The 18,617-nt window shown below is 40.3% G+C and overlaps 1 protein-coding gene across 7 annotated transcripts in view; it reads right to left on the bottom strand.

The window, feature by feature from the left end:
- Positions 1 to 4,762: 4,762 nt before the first annotated feature.
- NRXN1 (neurexin 1) overlaps positions 4,763 to 18,617 on the bottom strand; it is a 592,551-nt gene continuing 578,696 nt past the window's right edge. For all 7 annotated transcript variants that reach the window (XM_026048048.1, XM_026048049.1, XM_026048050.1 and 4 more), the window contains one exon: positions 4,763 to 7,945. In XM_026048048.1, the coding sequence (XP_025903833.1) occupies positions 7,638 to 7,945 (308 nt within the window). In that variant the 3' untranslated portion in view covers positions 4,763 to 7,637. The remainder of the gene's footprint in view (positions 7,946 to 18,617) is intronic.

Below are 18,617 nucleotides of genomic sequence, written 5' to 3'. Positions count from 1 at the left end.
CTGCTGTGATCTAAGTGTTAATAATATGGCTTCCTCCTACAGCATCTATCTAAAAATACTGCTATATTCATCTCAAACTATTCAAACAAAACAAGGCTTCGACTATGATTTCATATATTTTGGGTTAAAAAAGGAACGAGGGGTTGCGAGGGGTAAAAAGGAAGATGAAGGTCTAAAATGTACAGACACTAAGATGTCTAAAAATACAGAGAAGGCCTTAGCACATAACAGTTATTTGTGTTAGAATTTATGTACTTACCATTAAAAAACATCCTAGCCTCGTTAAAATGAAGTATTAGCAGCGCACTCATGTACAGCAAGGCACAGATCAGAAGATGAGCTCCATGAGTGCACCTAGCACACCCTAACCACTCATTACCACTTAGTCCATGGGACCGACCCAGTTAAAACCCACTTTAAATAAAATGCTTAAGCACAGCATGAAAGTCATATCCTCTGCACCAATTTTGCTCTATAGCTGTATTCTTCCTGGGGAATATTTGTCCCTTAACCTACAGGTCAAATCCTAGAGTCCCTAATTAGAAAAAAATATTAAAACAGATGAGAAGCTGATCTGGGTAAGGACTGTTAGTGCTGTGCTATCAACATTTTGAAAGACTTCCCTAAAAAAAAAACCCTGCACACAAGTATCTCCCAAACTTCAGCAAGGCTAGGCAGAAACTCCCCTGTCACAAATACCCCCCACCATCAACCATGATTCAACTGAACTCACTACCTGACAGCTGCCATCTCTCTCCACAAACCCGATGAAAAACTTTGCTTAATGAGGCTACACTCAGCCTCTGAGGGGGTATTAAAGGCCTGGTAAAAGGATCAGCATTTACTAGGGGGACTGACAGTAAACCTGCTACCTCTCCACATGTAATCTGCAAGGAATAAAATTCACCTGTGAGCCCAAAAAAGCTGAGTAGCAGACAGGAGGGAGAGCAGGATTTCCCAAGAAAACTGGAACTTGCTTGTGGTTTTTCCTTGATATTTTACATTTCTTTATGCTGAAGCTTGTCCCTCTCCCCATGGTGAAATAGCCCTTGTTTCTGGAGGTCACCTGCAGTCCATTTTCTGGTCCAAATCTCTGAAATCTGGTATCCCAGAGAATGAGGAGTGCAACAGTGCCGAGGGGAGACTCAACGCCTGCCAGACCAAGCTGCCTGAGCTGCTCTCTGGTCTGGAGCAAGGTGTTTTGCTCCAGCTGGGCCTGCAGGCAGGGAACATCCCCAGGAGCTGTAAACTAACTCTTAACTGAATTCCCGAACTCCCTATGAGCTACCAGGGCAATGCCAGCGGAGACCGGGAGCAGGAGAGGACAGAAAAGAGGCGTTGTGCTCATCTGAAAGCTGGACTCAGGTGCTTTGGGTTGTGTGYTGGTGCCCTAGAAGGTCTGCAAGGCTTGTAAATGCTGTGCTGAATGAGCAGAGGGAAATCTGCTGGGGTTAAACTTCCCCTTCTTCAATGTTATCCTCGGGAGGGTATTTGTTTTCCTCTTGATGGTAGGGCAATGTATTGATTAATGCCACCATTTTAAATGAATCCAATAGCTAAGAAAAATGGCTACCAAATTCCTACCAAAAATTCCTACCACAATCCACCCATTTGGGCCTTGGAGAAACTCCTGGTTCTCAGCGTGGGCCGCAGCCTCACTGCTTGCGTGGCTTTACCTCATCCCACAGGGGCCATGGTAGGCACATGCGGGAGAGTTAACCTGCACCTAGGGGTACAGCAGACCCCCTTCCTTCACAAAGCACCATGGGACGCCAGGACAAGGGACTGAGGAGGGGTGGGTGGCAGGACCAGGGTCCTGAGGGACCACGACTGGTGCCGGTTGTAGGCAGACATTTTGGGGCGTTTTCTGGCGGCCATGTGGTCGCGGGCCTGCTGCCAGCTCCGGGATCAGGCGCGCTGGGTAGCCGCTTGTTTGCCATCTGCTTTGCTTTCCCCGCACGGATGCGTTTGCATTTCTGAGAGGGGAAAAGAATTAACTATTAACTGTCTAAAAATTAACTATGTGGGCTCATCTCAGCTGTTAGTGTTGAAGAGAGAAGGAAAAACTCTGTATAAGCCTGACCGGAGGGTGCTTTGGCTGGGGTTGCCCCCAGGATGAGAGGAGCTGTGGGCACTGCTTGCATTTTCTCAGCCTTTACACCCCAAACTACCACTAACATATTCTGCTGTTTCTCATTCAATAAGATTTTACATGCTCTTCAAAACCAACTTCCTTGAAAGAGCCCAGCTAAGCAGTAGCACTTATTTCCAGCTGCCCCAATTCCCCTTTTTTCCCCTGTGATATTTGCTTCTGCTGGGCTGTGGCTTTTGCGCCTTGCCAGCTGTTTTGTCGGCCCTCTTTGACAAACGAGGTAATATCTTTATCACTTCCAGGATGGGGGTTCCTGAGGATTACCGGCTTGGATTTCTAAACCTCTCAAGCGTATGCTGGCATGAAATTACTACACTTAAAGGCAATTTACGGACTAAAAATTCTGCATTCTTTGAAACAGATCTACCTCTTACGTCAGTATCATTTTGCTTAACAGAAAAAAAAGAAAAAAAGAAAAAAATATAAGGAAAGAAACTACCACAACCTATCTCTATTGCCTGGACGAGTTTTTTTTTCCATTGAAATCTCCCCTTTCTGAAAGGATAAGGAGATATGGGTATGAGGCAGCATAACAGAAAGGTGAAGAGACACTATGTCTTTTCTGGAGAGCATATTTGAAGGCTGAAGTCCCTCAAAAACCTTGAGGAGGAAGAAGCCTTCATGGGCAGGGGGTAGAGGATTGGGTTAACTCTGGCCCTGTGCCTCTCACCTGAGCAGGTGAGACTTTTTTCTTTTTCCTTTTTTTTTTTTAAAACACCTTTTTTAGGTTAATTTATTGAGATGCCCCTGGTCTCTATGCAAAGCTAGGCAGAAACCACTCAGAGCAGCAAGAGGCCAGCTTGTCATCCCTAAACAATCAAAACTTAAACTGGTTTAATGGCGCTGTGGGTTTCTCTCCCTTCCTCCCTGCAGGAGGGCCAGAAACATTTTAACTTTGAAAACACTTGAAAACACCTGACTTGAAGAGAAGGGAGGAGGGAGCTTTAAAATAAAACCAATAGCCTTGTTTGTCACATAAAATGGTACTGACAAGTCTCTCAAACCCCAGCATAAGGTTTCTAAGCACCTGCAGACAGGACTGCAGTGAGTTTAGAAGCAGATTTCTGTAATCAATATAAAAATGGTACTTAGATACCCAATTTAAAACTGTTTTGTTAAGCCATAGAGGTCATGTTGGCAGAGTTAATACACGTAGCTGTCATTTGCAGTGTATGCAAGCGCCTGTTTCCCTTTTTCTAGGTTGTATTTTTTATTGTTTTGTTCTTTTTTTGTTGTTGTTTTTTGCTTTCTTTAGTTTTATTTTTTCTTTTAGCCTCACCTTTTGAGGCTTTTTTAGCTACTTGGCAGCAGTGATGATTGATTGCGGACACCACCACTTAAAGCAATAAACTAATGATGGCTGATGCAGGTACTGAGAAGCCATTAGTTTTTTTTCTGAAGGAGAACAGAATGTAGACCTAAAAAAAAAAAAAAAAAAAGAAAGAAAAAATACAGTGTAGACTCAAAACCTAGACAGTTAAATGAATTTTCTGGTGGTAGAACAAAAATCGCTATCATTATGAACCCTTTCTTTGTGTATGCATAGAGCACGTTCCTAAACAGAATGTACTGTATGAATTCTCCCCTTTTCCCCCTCTGTCAAAAAAAAGCAGTAATAAGTCAGTATAAAGGAGTTTAGACTCCTTTTATACCAACAGAAGATAGGGGCCAGTTTCTCTGTATACTATTGCACCCAAATTATCTAAAATATTACTTCTATACCTAATGAAGCAGGTGAAAGAAATCCTATTGAAGTCAAAGAAGCTACTGATGTGACAGAAGAAGATGCACACTTAAATTCTTTTTGGAGTTTAGATCCCAAAGCTTAATTCCATCCTCATTCTCCAAAGTATTTAGGCAACTTTAGGCACCTGCTTAAATCAATAGGATTAGAGGCTCATGTGAAGTTAGCCATGAATTAAAATGCCTTGTTAAATAGGAAAATATTCATGTAACGGATTAGCTATAGTTGAAATTTTGTAATTATTATCTAGGATATTTTAAGGATCTGAAGTATGCTATTTTTTCCACTAATTTCAAACCATCCTCTAGACAAAATATTTTCAGTTTTAATTTTTCATTTCACTACCTTACCTTCTGACATCTTCTTTCCACCAGAAAAAAAAATGCTATAAAAGAATGGATTTTTTTTTCTCATTCCAGGAGCCAGCAGGACAGGGAAACACCAAGTTTTAAGTTTCTGATTAAAAAAAATATGCAAAAAAAAAAAAAAAAAGAAAAAAAACAATGGAAAATGCAGAACACAAGAATTGAAGGTTTTCATTTTAATACACAAAGAATTCTGAAGTGACTTTCCTAACATGTCTGTAACTTTATACCAGTTTCAATTCTTTGGTTATCCCTGTTTTAAGATAAACACATATTTCAAATCAAAGGACAAGAGAAGAAACAAGCCAACATTTGTATTAAGAAACATTTTTATTAACAAAACAGTAAATTCCACTTGCTTAGCATTTCCAATAATGAATAAATTGGCCTTGCAACAAATAAAAAAATCGTAAATATCTATCACAGAAAGCACTATAAGGTTAGGGGCATTGGGCCTCTCTTCAATGTCTTAGGGTTGAAATAGTTTCACACATTATTTAGTGTTTTGTTAAAAAAGGCAACACAATACAGTCATAGAAATGAAGCCATCTCAGTCAAACAAATTAGTTATTATAGAGAAAGGATCCAATTTTCTATTAGGTAGTTGTTTTTATGTTTATTTGTCTTTGTTCTTAAAACATAAAAGACCTTTAATCCACTTAATCCAAAATGTCCATATTTGCTTTGTATTAAATTGTGAAATTAAAGAGAAAAAGGAGAACCTTCAGAAACAGTATTAAAAGTGTATTTGCTTATAGTAGTAGCAGATTTTTTTTTTTTTTCCTTGATGTATGGATTTAGTTAAAGATTAATCTACCAAACTGCCTGCAAGTTGACCTGGCCATGCTACTTAATTAATACAATCAATATCAAGCTGAAAAGACCACTTCATCTTGCCCAAACCAAACTCTATRTCATGTCTAGACCTGTATTCTTGATCTTCGACGTACCTTTAAACACTGACATCCTTTGATTCTAAGCATCACTTGGCTTTCAACTTCATCTTCTCCCCCTCTAGCTGCCATCTCATGCTTCCCTCAATGGCCTTCTGTTTATCTGATCCTACCTCTCCCTGAGTACAGCTGTCTTKTAAAGGTGGGAGAAACCATGAATACTGCAGGTGAAGAATGCTCCAAGAAATGAATTTGGGATGGATTTTGTGAATGTGGTCTCATTTTTCTGTAAATGTTTTATGAAAAAAAAAAAAGAACAAAAGCTTCTACACACCTTGATGTGTTGCTTGTCAGCCTCCAAGTGAAGCATTTTCATGTCAGCTACATGTATTCTTTAAAGTGCTCTGACGCTCAGATAGATAGCTGTGCCCATTTTAAGCATTTCTCATTAGCTAGAGTGAATAACACACAACAAAATGTGTTGTGCCTGATGGTTAAAGCTAATTTATATTCCTTCTTCCTGCCTGCAAAGTGTGAACATCCATATTCCTCCCAGGAGGCCTTACAATGATTTGGTTGATTTCTATTGAGCTACCTTCTCTCTATCTAATATATTCCCTTTGAACTTCCACGTAAATGAAATGTTATGCTATGAAATATTGCTGTGAACTTAATGAAACAATACTAAAACAACATACCGTGTAAATTATAGCATTATACGTAGTATGTTCAACTAAAATGCATTAAGTTTTGTATATGTAAGAAAAGCTATGTGTTACATTAAAATATGATCAACTTATATTTGTCTGGTTATGATGTCTTCCAATACCACACAATCACATTAGTTAAAAATASTTCCTCATATGTCAAAATGCCCACCCTTGAAACGTATCACCATGCACTTCGAGTTTACTTCTTTTTTGGAGGAAAGGGTAAATTCTGCAGTAGAATCAGCCTGGAAAACTGGTTATTCTGTTTTTTTTTTTTTGTATCTTACCACTCACTGCTGTTCCAGCGATTGCTTATGTAACAGACTGCCGGATAAACACTATATGACCCTTCCTAGGATTCTCAAGAAATTCTTCATTCTTGTAATTTCTTAAGAACAAGGTTTSTGTAAGGCAAACCATGCTCTCCATTAGTGAAGCTTTGACTGGAAGCCAAAGGCCACTTGAAGTCATTAACTATTTAGCTAATAAAATTCTAGGAGAATTGGCCATTATGATCAACTTCATTGATGCATATCAGGAGCAAGAGATAGGGGTAGGAGGGAGAAGAGAAATTACAGTAGATATATATTTTTGCTTTCTAGTCCACTTCTTTCATACAAACTACTAAAACTTAATTGCAACAGAATAGAGGCTGTACAGGTAAGAAAAAAATTAGCTGACTCTTATATACATTCATACACATCCCCCTTAGGATAACCACTACACTGTAAATTAAAAAAAGAAAAAAGAAAAAAGAAAGAAAAAAGAAGAAATTGGTGAAAATTTAATGGCTGCAAAAAACTGAAGTATGTCTGTTGCTCCAGATGTCATAAAACTCTCTATACCTAGCAACACTTATAACATTGAGTTTACCAAAAATGGCTGAAGAGCAGATATAGTTTGCATTTTCTATACAACAGGCTATAAAACATCACTTATCACAGTCCAGAAAGCACATATAGATGTGTTTTTTTTATATAAACATATGTAATAACATATTAAGCGTGCATGAAAATTTCCCAATGATTGCATCTATGCCCTCTTGTTTTGTTTGTGTTTATTTTTTTGTTGGTTTTTGATTTTTTTTTTTTTTTTGTGGAAATGTGCCTTATATTCCATGTTTTTGTTTTTGAAAATAAGGCCTCCATACTATTTTCCTCACAACCAGAAAGGGGCTTTTTGAAAGTACTTCTACACAAGTCTTCAGAAAAGCCAGCACTTTGATTCAAATGCAAGTTTCCAATCACTGCTTCACTGCACCAGACGGTAAACTCGTTATGTTTGCTTGTTGAGTCACCATATATAATGACAGTCTTCTCTGACAATAAGACTAACTTACTTCTCACGAAAGCGCTAGCACTTTGGCTAAATCCAGAATCATAGGTAGCTTCTTTTTTTTTTTTTCACATTTTTTTCCTGTTTTGTTTTTATTTATTTGTTTTGTTTCATATTGTGCCTTGATGTTGTAGTAATACTCCTTGCTTTATGAATGCGTGGTGTCGTCATTGCCTTTCAGAAATGTTCCAGCAACATAAAGACAGGCAGAGTAAATGAAAACACTGTGGATGTTAGGGAATTTATCAGCTCCTGTTTCTGAAAAACAAGAGCATAAGATGCTTGTTTTTAAAAACAGTCTTTCCTTTCTGATTGCATTCCCTGTCTTTTTTGTTTGCTTTTGTATGTGCTTCATAAAAAGTAAAGTAAATAAGTTTGTATTATGTCTCAGATAAAATGAAGACTATTTCTATACAAGCGTTCTTTTAGATGTTGAGATCAGACATAGTATTCCTTATCCTTATTTTTCTTGTTTTTGTTGGAGCTTTTAGCACTGTTGGGCTGCTTCTCCTTGATCACAGCCCCATTGGATTGTGCTGAGTTACTGATGTAGTTTCGGCTCTCATCTACGTGATAGGATCCTTCGTCTCGGTTCCTGTACTTGTACATGGCATACAGGAGAATGAGGATGCACAGTGCTGCCGCGGCCACGATGCCAACTACCATGCCCGTGGTGCTGCTGGATTCACGAATCACCTCAGATGAGCCAGGGTACTCCCTTCCTCCTCCTGCCCTGGTAGGATTTGCTGTAGGTAGATAATGAAATAAGGGAGAGGTTATTATGGAGTTTGCACAGAGGAGTAAGTCTTATCTCCCCGCTATGGATGTGGCATCTCGCACATCACGCTCAGGAGGTCAGCGGCTAGCCAAGCACCCCGCTCTAATGGTCCTAAAACATTCAGGTTTGCTGCTTGTTCCATTTGCACATCTGCCAGGGTAAGCAAACAGGCTTTTMAATGAGAGAAAGGAGAGCAAGGGAAATCTCATTTTCGCCTTCGAAAGTATCATTTGTCCAACTGTTGTTACAAAGCAAAGAATGCCTAAATGACCCGCAATAACAGSTACCGCAGTCTAAATGCCAAACACTGGCTCGGGGAGGAAGGGAACGCTCTCTTGCTCCAGTCTGACAACAGCAAGAGTTATTTTGTGTGCTCAGATAATGCATTGCCGTAGTGTTTACTGAGAGGGCAGTGATAATAAGATGACTRAACAGGATAGGGGAAAAAAATAAAAAAACAAAATTTATAACACAATGCTAAGCAGCCAGAAAGTTTGCTACGAATAATATATCCTCAGTTCTTCTTTAGTTCTCCTTCAACAAGGCTGTCAGTTTCTCCTCTACTCCTGATGATTTTTGCTTTTCTCCAATTAACTATATTTACTTTGTTTTGTTTTACAGTCCTATGGAACTCTACCAKATCTTTTCTAACTCACATATTCCTTCAGTGGGCCTATAGTCTAGGCCAGTTCTGCATTCAACTCCTTTTATTTCCTCTTTTCTTTGTTGATGCCAACCCCAGCCATTCCTTCAAGCAACTCTATATTCAAAGAAAGGAAACAAACAAACAAAAAACACCCCTTCCAAATTATACCAGGCAAGAGCTCAGCCTTCCAAGAACCCACTTAGSACAGATTCTGTTCTACTCAGTTATGATATGAACCGAGCTGACCCAAGCCTTAAGACTGTAAAATTTTCTTGACAGGGACTACTGTGTTGTGTGGAACATTTTATCTCCTCACACGGCCATGCAGAGTGAAACAGTAAGAAATTCTGTGAGGAATTTCCAGGTTAAATGCTCACGGCAGACACGGTGCTTATCGAGCCATCATCTCCTCCCTTTGCTGCAGGTGTGTGTACAGAATCTCCTCCAGCAGGGATAGGAGAGATGGACCTTCTTTTCTAACTTAGTATCTTGGACAAAAATGAAGTGTTGGAACCCATGCAATATCCCAATGACTAAAGCAGCATTTCCGAAACCCTGGAGGGTGCCTATCCTCAGCCCTCGCAGCCTGGCTGAGCTCAGAGGCAAGAAAGAGCAGTGGGTGAATCCCAGGTTTCCCTCCAAGCACTGCATTAAGCACTGCCACTAAGCATCCAAGTGGGCTCACAAAAACTGCCTTTTAGGTCATTAGGCACAGCTGAAAATGCTCTCAATATAATGTAAATGCTAACTGGGAGTAGTATGAAACACTAGGATTAGAATACATGCATGAGCTGAGCTTTGTCAGGCCTWGCCTGCATTAATTGTTGGCAAACCTCTAGTTCGAGGTGCATGGAAGCACTGATGCCCCACAGTCACCTTTCTCTGCTGTAAGGACATGATGGGAAGACAACGATTTTAAGGGCCCATAATTAAAGGCAATGCCACACAAACTATAAAACYGGGTCAGACAATTGTAGGAAGGTTGGACAAGCACCATGAAAATCAGCCACCAGCTACAGACATCCACAATTGGTCTATGAATAATAAAATACAGCAAAAAAGCTGCAGAACCCAAGAAGAACTTAGCTCCCTCACCACCTTGAAATTACTCATAATTTATTCATCGGTGATTTGTGTTCTTAGAGTTAAAACACCACTTCTTGGCACTTATCCCACATAGGTTTAAGGAAGGTGACATTTGATTTGGCTGAAAGAACAGAGGCACCACAGTAAGACTGTCATTCGTGTCAAATAGTATCTTAACTTTATGTATTTTTCCCTGAAAGTTCTTAGCTGTTACAAGTTGGTACAATTGGTCTATTCTACCACTACCCAAAATATCTTGAAGTTTCACTTCAAAGCCTCTTTTATTTTTTCCTAAGGTAGACACTACCTAACTAGGAAATGGGATCTATCTCAAAGTAGTCAGTGACTATATTATATCCTGTTTCTTCATTGTAGCTATTGTAGAAAATAGAAACTCTTTTATGCACAGGGTGTCATTTATTGTTTTACAAGACACAGTGCATTGTTGCAGAATAGAGACTCCTGAGAATTTCTATAGTCAGAGAAAATGAGACAAAGTCTTATCTCACTGTATGTGAATTCCGGAAATTAATTTCTGTCTGAGAAGTAATTGAAGCTACTGAATAAACTCTTTAAATGCCTAATAGGCAAAGGCTGCTTTATCCCTTTAAAATACAGACATCTGGGCCAAATGCTGACAACTAACTTTACTATTAACGTCCACTGAATCACACTTTGCTGCTTACGAGAAATCATTCTTTTAATAACCGAGTTAACCTGAGAAGCAGTAAGCAGTATTTTTCAACATTACCTAAACTCTTGCCTCCCACCTGATGGCATCCTTTTATTTTTAAGAACATTTTCACAGTTATCTCATTTATCCCATCTGTCCAAGGAAGATACCATGGCTACTTCAATGTTATTTAAATGTGCAACATTTTCAAAGCACCTGTTTGGAAGATGTGGTATGTTTGTTTGGTCTTTTGCAAAAGGAACAGTTCAGCAAGGAAAATGACTTCCTAATTTTCCATTTACTTAAATTAGAACATTCCTTTAGCCTAGCAGGGCCTCCCAGGACATGTGAAGAGTAAGAAAATTGGAGGCAAAACAAAGAAAATAGGAGGCAAACAAAGCATGTGTTTGTGAGTGACCATTCCAGCTATTTAATGCTCAATACATGTGCTATAAGCAAGAAGCACCTCATTTTCTGATGCAAGCTCTAGACAAAGGTCAGCCTATGTTTCCTAAGAAATACATGTAAATAAATAAATGCACATCTCATAACATTGCGGGAACTGCTGCCTTTCACTGATGTGACAAAGACTGGGGTGCTCAAGGGGTATRATACCCCTTGAGCACCTCTCCCCTGCCCCCTCCTGTGTGAGCAGGAACTGCAGATGATCTCAAGGGACAGACAGTGCCCATTATAAGGCTGCAGAAATCCAAACTTCATTGGTGTTTGAAAAACACCCAATGCAATTTTCTTCCCCAGCATCCTTGCACCTGAACCAGGCAGAGCCACTGGCTCCTAGTCCAGCAGTGAAGCTACGTCTGTGGGTGACCGTGGCTGCTACACTGAGGATACCTGCAGTCTCTGCTGGTGTCTGCAGCACCTCAAAGACACTAACTACATCCCAGCTGAAGCTTCAGGGTACAGATGAGAAGCTAAATACCTTGGAGGCTGAGCAAGATGCAAAGGAAGATCCCCAATAATTAAGAATCAAACACAACACCTGAAACTATCTATAGTAAGTTGAGCTTAACCTGAAGCTATCTAATTAATGGTTCAGTGAGGAATAAGAAAAGATCATAAAAACTATGATTATGCTCAGACCATACCGTAACAGTGATAGGAAATACCTTGTTGTGCAATGATCCCTTCTTAAACCGCCTGCTCTGACACTTGCTTAGAAATCTTCCTCCTAACAGTGCTGASCAGCCCTTCTGGACTGCCTCTAGAGACTGATTTATAATAAAAAAACAAACACTCTTCTACCACTTAGGAAAAACTTTGCATKAAATAATAGCAATTGACCACAGTTCTGCATTGTGTAATAATGGATTAGAAAGTTATTATTCTTGACTGTACTTCTAAGTGGCTTAAAATCTAAAAGGGAAAATTCTGACTATTTCCAGTGCCCAGTTTTCATTAATACTGTGAAAAGAAAATTGGAACTGTAGGCTCCCACGGTGTTTGAGAATTGAAATTAGCAGACTTAAAAACAAAACAAAACAAAAATGCAAAAAGACCCCAAACCTGTTTTCTTTACATTTATGCTTTCCCACAAACTGTGAATAGGAAATTACTCACAAGACAGGAATGTTTAACTACTACATTTGCAATGAGGCATGAAGGTAATTATTCGCAGGACACGTACTAATTTTCACTCGGTGTGCTATCATTGTACACCTGCTTGCGGGCGGCTCTCTCTAGCTTTGTAGGGTTCTGGTGAGCTGGGTTTTGAGCTCACTGCAATTTCAACGTGTTGTGTTACAAAGAACACGTCTGAAAAACACACCTCGGCGCTTCCTCTGCTGATCTGGGGGATTAGGCAGAGCCCAACTTCAAAAAAGAAAAAGAAAAATCAGGGTAAGGTTCTGCCATGATCTTGTCAAGAGGCTGAACTGAAGCCCACGCTGGCTCTGGATACAAGAGTATTGCAGCCTGCTCCTGCCCAGCCTCATGGGCTCTTGAAGGGAGGCACGGATGGGATTTGTCCTTGGGGTTGTCCAGCTATGACTGTGTTGTCATGGAGGGAAGGGGTAGGCGATAATTCCACACATCGACAGTGACAACTGCCACCTGGCTTGGAAAAGAGAGGGCAGGACAACAACGAAAGGGAAGCTCTGATACTAGCATGGTCCACAAGTCCTGCCTCCCACGCCTGCAGCAGGCAGTTAATATCCTTCTCTTGCTCAGATCTATGTCCMAAGGCACCACCAATCCACCTGAGAAAGTTACCACAACACTAGCTGCACTGCTGTGCACGCACACCCCACGGGGTTTGGTCAATGAGATGACGTGGTGATCGGTGTGGACAGAAGCTGCACCCAGTGCCCGTGTGCGCCTGCACACCCTGCACACATGTGAGGAAAGGTGTGAGGACCGAGAGGAGCAGCTTAATCATGAGTTGCACTTACCATCCCAGACTCACACCGTTGGTTTTTTTTTAAACAAATCTGTCTGATGCTTTCCAGGTTTGAGAGAATAAAGCAACAACCTATTCATTTCAAATGTGTTTTAGAGAAAATTATTAGACTATCTGTTCTACTAGTCTTTTGTGTGCAAATCCAGATTCTTTATTCCCTATAAACAGAAATCTTGAGGGTTCTCAGAAGGAAAGATATAATGCATTAAAATGACCCTAAAGTGACATTAACTAAGCTGGTGCTCAAAGTAGCCTAATAGCAAAACATGATCCTTAGCTAAAAGCASTGGTTGTTTTACTAGAAAGCTAAACATTCCTTCTTTGCACAGAATAACCTACTTATTACCAGATGCAATGATTTGTCAGATATCGACTTCGAATCATTTTCTAAAGTCCTACTGACTCCTTAGGGCTCTAGGTTTGGCAGGACATATTTTTCTAGGTGGTTGAAAGGTGGGACGGTTATTTTCTGATTCTTTGTATATCACAATAAGTCTCAAGGGAAACAGATTAGTTGGTACCACAGTTGCAATTTACAGAACATGCCAAAAAAAAAGGATTTTCTAACTTAATACGCTTTGCAGAGCTGAGGGGAATATTTCACAGAGTATTTCACAGACTGTAAAATATAAACCAAAATATCACCATGTTTTTAGCAGTCTCTTCATCGCTGTGCTCCAAGTTGTTTTATTAATATGTTTTAACATTTTCAGTTGTATCACTCCTCTTTCACTACTCCTCCTCCTGCAATATGTATCCTCTCTCCTTTTACCAGATCAGCTGTCAATCCTGCCTCTCCCCACTCCTACATTTGTTATTCACCTTTGCATCTCTGCTGCTTTCTTTTCTACATAAAGTAATTTATCCTGTTTTTGTGCGTGTTCTGGGGAAGCTTCAGTAATTTATTACCTCACTTCAGAAATTTTGACTGATCAGCAGTCAGTGGGTGGTCTAGTTCTCAAACTAAAGCATTCCTGAATGAAAGAAAAAAATAAATCTTTTTGCAAATAAGGTAAGGAAGACAAAAATACATAATACTGATAGCATGTTCTCAAGCTAGAGCTAAGCTGTTCTAATCATGGGGCACCAATTCAGGCAGATAAATCAATAACTTTTGTACAGTTAGTTTGTTTAGTTAGTAGCCTGTGGCTCTAGCCATCTGAAGAATAAGATCAACACCAGAGTTCCTGCGAGGAAAGGGCAGAGGCACCTCAAACATACGTTTTTGGTGGCAGCTGTTAGATGAGCTTCACTACCAAAGCCCTGCTGTGTCAGCAGCAGAAATATTTAGGCTCCCGTGAACTCAGTGGAAGCTTTATCAGTAGGCTTAGCAGGACCAACGTTTCAGTACAGATAACAAGGTTAAAAAGTACAGAGATAAAAAACAGATTCCAAACTGCCTAAACTAAGAAGCAGTTTTCTGCAAGGCAGCATTAAAATTCGTTGTAAAGAGGGAGATCTAGTGCCTTGACCTGCAGAGCAAGGAACGACCAATTCTTGGTTGCCTGAATTTGCAGTACAGATGCCCATGTCCATCTTTGCAATTGTGAGCGATTTCACACTAAACAGCTACAACTACATGAAGAGAAATATCTGTGTCTCACATTTTATATATATTTGGCTTGAATGATGGAGCTGAAAGTACACTGCATGCAACTTGCTCTAAAGTTGATTATCAAGTCAGATCCATTACTGACAAAGTTGGTAACATGCCTGGGAAGAGAAGGGCCCAGGCTTTGAAGACATCTGCAGTATGCATGCACATATTTTGGAAACCTGACTGCTACCAATATCAAGTTAAATTTTCACTAACAAGAGGCTCAGATGCAGACTCTGTGTGTAGCTCTACATGTTTAGCGTGAATCTTGCTACTGCCAAAGCCCCATATGCTTCTCTGGACTCGCAGAGAGAAAGGCACGTGGGCCACAGGATTGATAAAAACACTTTGTGGGCTTTTTTTCCCCCTTGTTCTTTTTCTCATAATAATAATATTAAAAATGTAAAAATATTAATAAGTCCACCTTATCTTTGCTTCTCATCATATTTTAGAAAACAATACAGGTTACTCTGATGTTAACACATACAAGTTTGATCTATAAGGCTTTGTCTTATTTTTAAATAATTATCCTGTTCTCATTGCTTCCATCTTTCATTTATCTCTTTTCAGTAACTATTTAAATGCTGTGTTCACAATGTGTACTATTGCTAGATCTACAGTTTAAATCAGCTTAAATTTAAACTCTCAAAGTCCAAAATCTAGACTACCACTCTTAACATGCGGAAAAGATCAGGTTTGGAAATCTACAGGCCAGCAAAGAATGACAACCTCAGAGAACAAGGTTTCAATCAGGTGTTTATATAGTTAGAATGAGAATGGCCTATAGCCTATGGTTAGACTATCTCAGCTACATGCAACTTCATTTACAGGGTACTTTTGCCCTGAGTTTTCCCTGCTTCTATTTATGAGCAACATCCTTAGAGACTAACTAGTTCTCAAATTTGTCAGCATTCCCCTGCCACTTCACAGGATGTCAAGTAAATGACTAGTCACACACTGAATAAAAAAAAAAAAAAAATCCAAAGTTTCCACAGAGGTTTAAATTAAGTGTTAGCAAGCAGCCAAAACCTAGCAATAACAACCCTACTACCAGGCATGCAAGAGACAAAGAAAATTCACACTGCKCTGATTGTGAGGAAAYACAATTTAAGAAGTTCTCCTCCTCRTCTGGCAGATGGGTAATGCAGCACCCCAAACTACCAGCCCTCTCTTAACATGGCAATCAGTTGATAAACTGCAGCTGGCATACCATTTGCTCTCTAACACCCCATTAATTAATTTAATTTATCAGGTACTTGCAAACAGTTAGCTGGAAGCACAATGGTTTGGCCATAGATAGCTCCCCTGCTTGAAGACAGAAAAAACAGCCTTCAAAAACACCTAGGAATGATGGTGCCCCAAACTGGAAAGATCTCTGCTCGTGCTCAAGAAACCTTTAACTTGCACAGTCAACATATGACAACGAGACTTGACTCAATCATGCGTTGGTGTTGAAGAAAAAGGAGCAAGAAAGATTTTTGGCATTTAAAGGAACTGTAATRTTTATCTATTGAATTATATATATATATAAATCCTTCATGGTAGTTCCAAAATTAAATAAGCAAAAGTCATTTTGTGTATTTTAGATATATTTATCTATCTATGAAGTATTTAGAAGAAACACACAGAATCACAGAATGGTTGAGGTTGGAAGGGACCTCTAGAGAGCATCTACTCCAACACCCTGCTCCAGCAGGGACACCCAGAGCACGRCGCACTGGGTGGCATCCAGGTGGGTTTGGGAGACCTCCAGAGAAGGAGACTCCACAACCTCCTGGGGCAGCCTCTTCCAGGGCTCTGTCACCCTCACAGGAAAGAAGTTCTTCCTCATATGGGGATGGAACTTCCTGTGTTTCAACTTGTAGACATTGCCCCTTGTCCTGTCATTGGCCAGCACTGAGAAGAGATTGGCCCCATCCTCCCTACATTCTCCCCTCAGGTATTTGTACACATTGATCAGATCTCCTCCCAGTCTTCTCTTCTCTAGGCTAAACAGGCCCAGCTCACTTAGTTCTTCTTCATACGAGAGATGTTCCATTCCCTTAATCATCTTTGTTGCCCTCCACTGGACCCTCTCTAGAAGCTSCACATCCATTTTTTTACTGGGGAGCCCAGAACTGCACCCAATACTCCAAGGGTGGCCTCACCAGAGCTCAGTAGAGGGGCAGGATCACCTCCCTTGACCTGCTGGCAACACTCCTCCTGACGCAGGCCAGGATCCCATGGCCACTTCTTTATGAGCACTGGGCAACGTGCCCATTTCTGCTGAATTACTGTTTATAATATGACTAAATTTACTCAAACTACTAGAAATGCTGCTTCACCATCTGGTTTCGTCTGTGCTATAGAGGTGTCTAACTCCAAACAATTCAAGAGGTCAGAGTGATACTCGTGATCACTTCATAAAGTCTTCTGAACAAGTACTACCATTTCCTGTTGTCTGCATATGCCTGAAGTATGGAGCTTCAGGTACTGCCAGACAAATAATAATCCTGCTGTTCACAGCATGATTGTTCATCATTCAAACCCTCTAGGGAAGGGTGACAACATCCAACACTAGCAAGAACGAGTGTGATTTTAGGCACAGTTAGCTAGCAACAACAACTTTGTCCTAAAATGTGCTTTTAAAATTGACCTTAAAAGGTCATCCCACATACCACTTGATCTAACATAAGTGGGGCTGTGCAAAGGACGTATGAGAGGGTGCCCACCACCAGACACACACCATCACCACGAGAACTACAGAGAATGCACTGAGGAGGCACGAGTCTCCAAGATATTGAAAAATGTTAGACTGAAAGCAGCTCCAAGCTTTTGGAATGCTTGGAAACCCTTAACATTGTCTGGAAAGCTGTAATTGTACTCAGTGTCTCCATGATGCAGTAAAATCGCTGGCCCAAGGGTAGATCAGTATTGATACAGTTGATCAACCATCATTTTTTAACCTCGTTTTCTAAGATAATTTAAGGAAAAATTATTTTCCCCTGTTCATTTATGTATGGAAATGGTAAGTGCCATTCCCTCCAAACACTAACATTTAGAAAGTTTATAAATAAAGCATAATTTTCACKATGTAGTAGCCCAGACACATCCATATGCATTTCTGCTGAGCATTTAACAAGGTTGATCCAAGGCAAGCCAGTGATCTTTCTCATATTGGAAACCTCAACTGAACTACAGGATAATTGAACTGAGGCACAAATACTCCCTTTATGTCTTGAGCCATAAAGACCACAGCTGCCATGTGAACCAGCTATAATTTCATTTTTCTTTGTTTCGGCTCCTTGCACAATGCACTCCATGAACGGTGTTAAACAACACACTTGCACTGATGCATAAATTATAGGAATCACTTCACTTAATGCTGAAACGTCCTTATTTTTGCAGCAATTGCACCAGGAATGCATCACAACAATATGAGACAGGAAATGTCTAGTAAGGAGCATGTATTGTTCACGGGCCATATTTCAGCTGTGCAAGGGAGGTACATATGCAGGACACAGCTCACACCCAGAGGTGGGACCTAGACTATGTGCTCACCACCCAAAGCCTTCCCCAGCACACATGTGCAAAGATCAGCCCATCTGATCAGCTGATGGCTGCTGATCCATCCAGCTATCTTATTACAGATCCTTGCAACAAAACATAGACAAAATCAAACAAAAAAGTCCTATTCCTCCCTCAGAATCAGCACTAAGAAAAGGTACCTAATCCTACCAATTGGTATAGATCACTGAACTGACATCAAAGGGGAAATTTCCCTATAGGTGAGTTATGAAGCTAGAAATAGGTAGCCACATTTTGATGTCTACAGAAGTGGCTGGCCAGTGGCTAACAAATAAAACACTAGACCAGTGTAACTGGAACAAATACGCTGTGAAGCACAAATGCTCACTGAAACCCAGCAGAAATCCAAGCTCTTCAGTGAGCTCACAGAAGGCAAGCGCAGCGCTCCTAATATGCAGAAAGGCAATTTGTCCACCAGCACTCCCACAGCTCAGCAGGTAAAACCAGTACACCATCCCAGGTCTCCCTTTTTGGATAGGGTTCCAAATAAAAATGTTAATTTTTCATAACTCGCCTGCAAAATGWACAGGCTTTAGTATTTCCTCAATGACATGAAGCTGAGGAAAAGCATTATTAGTGCTATTATTAGCAYTGAGAGTAAGAGAAGGGGCTGTGGGGAGATGGTGGAAGCAAAATTGTTGCTTTATCACATAAA

This window comes from Nothoprocta perdicaria, unplaced genomic scaffold (genome assembly GCF_003342845.1).
Source record: "Nothoprocta perdicaria isolate Ctin4 unplaced genomic scaffold, notPer1 scaffold_51, whole genome shotgun sequence".
Lineage (NCBI taxonomy): Eukaryota > Metazoa > Chordata > Aves > Tinamiformes > Tinamidae > Nothoprocta > Nothoprocta perdicaria.
Note: the sequence above shows the minus strand (reverse complement) of the source record. Positions and strands in the feature narration are given on the sequence as shown.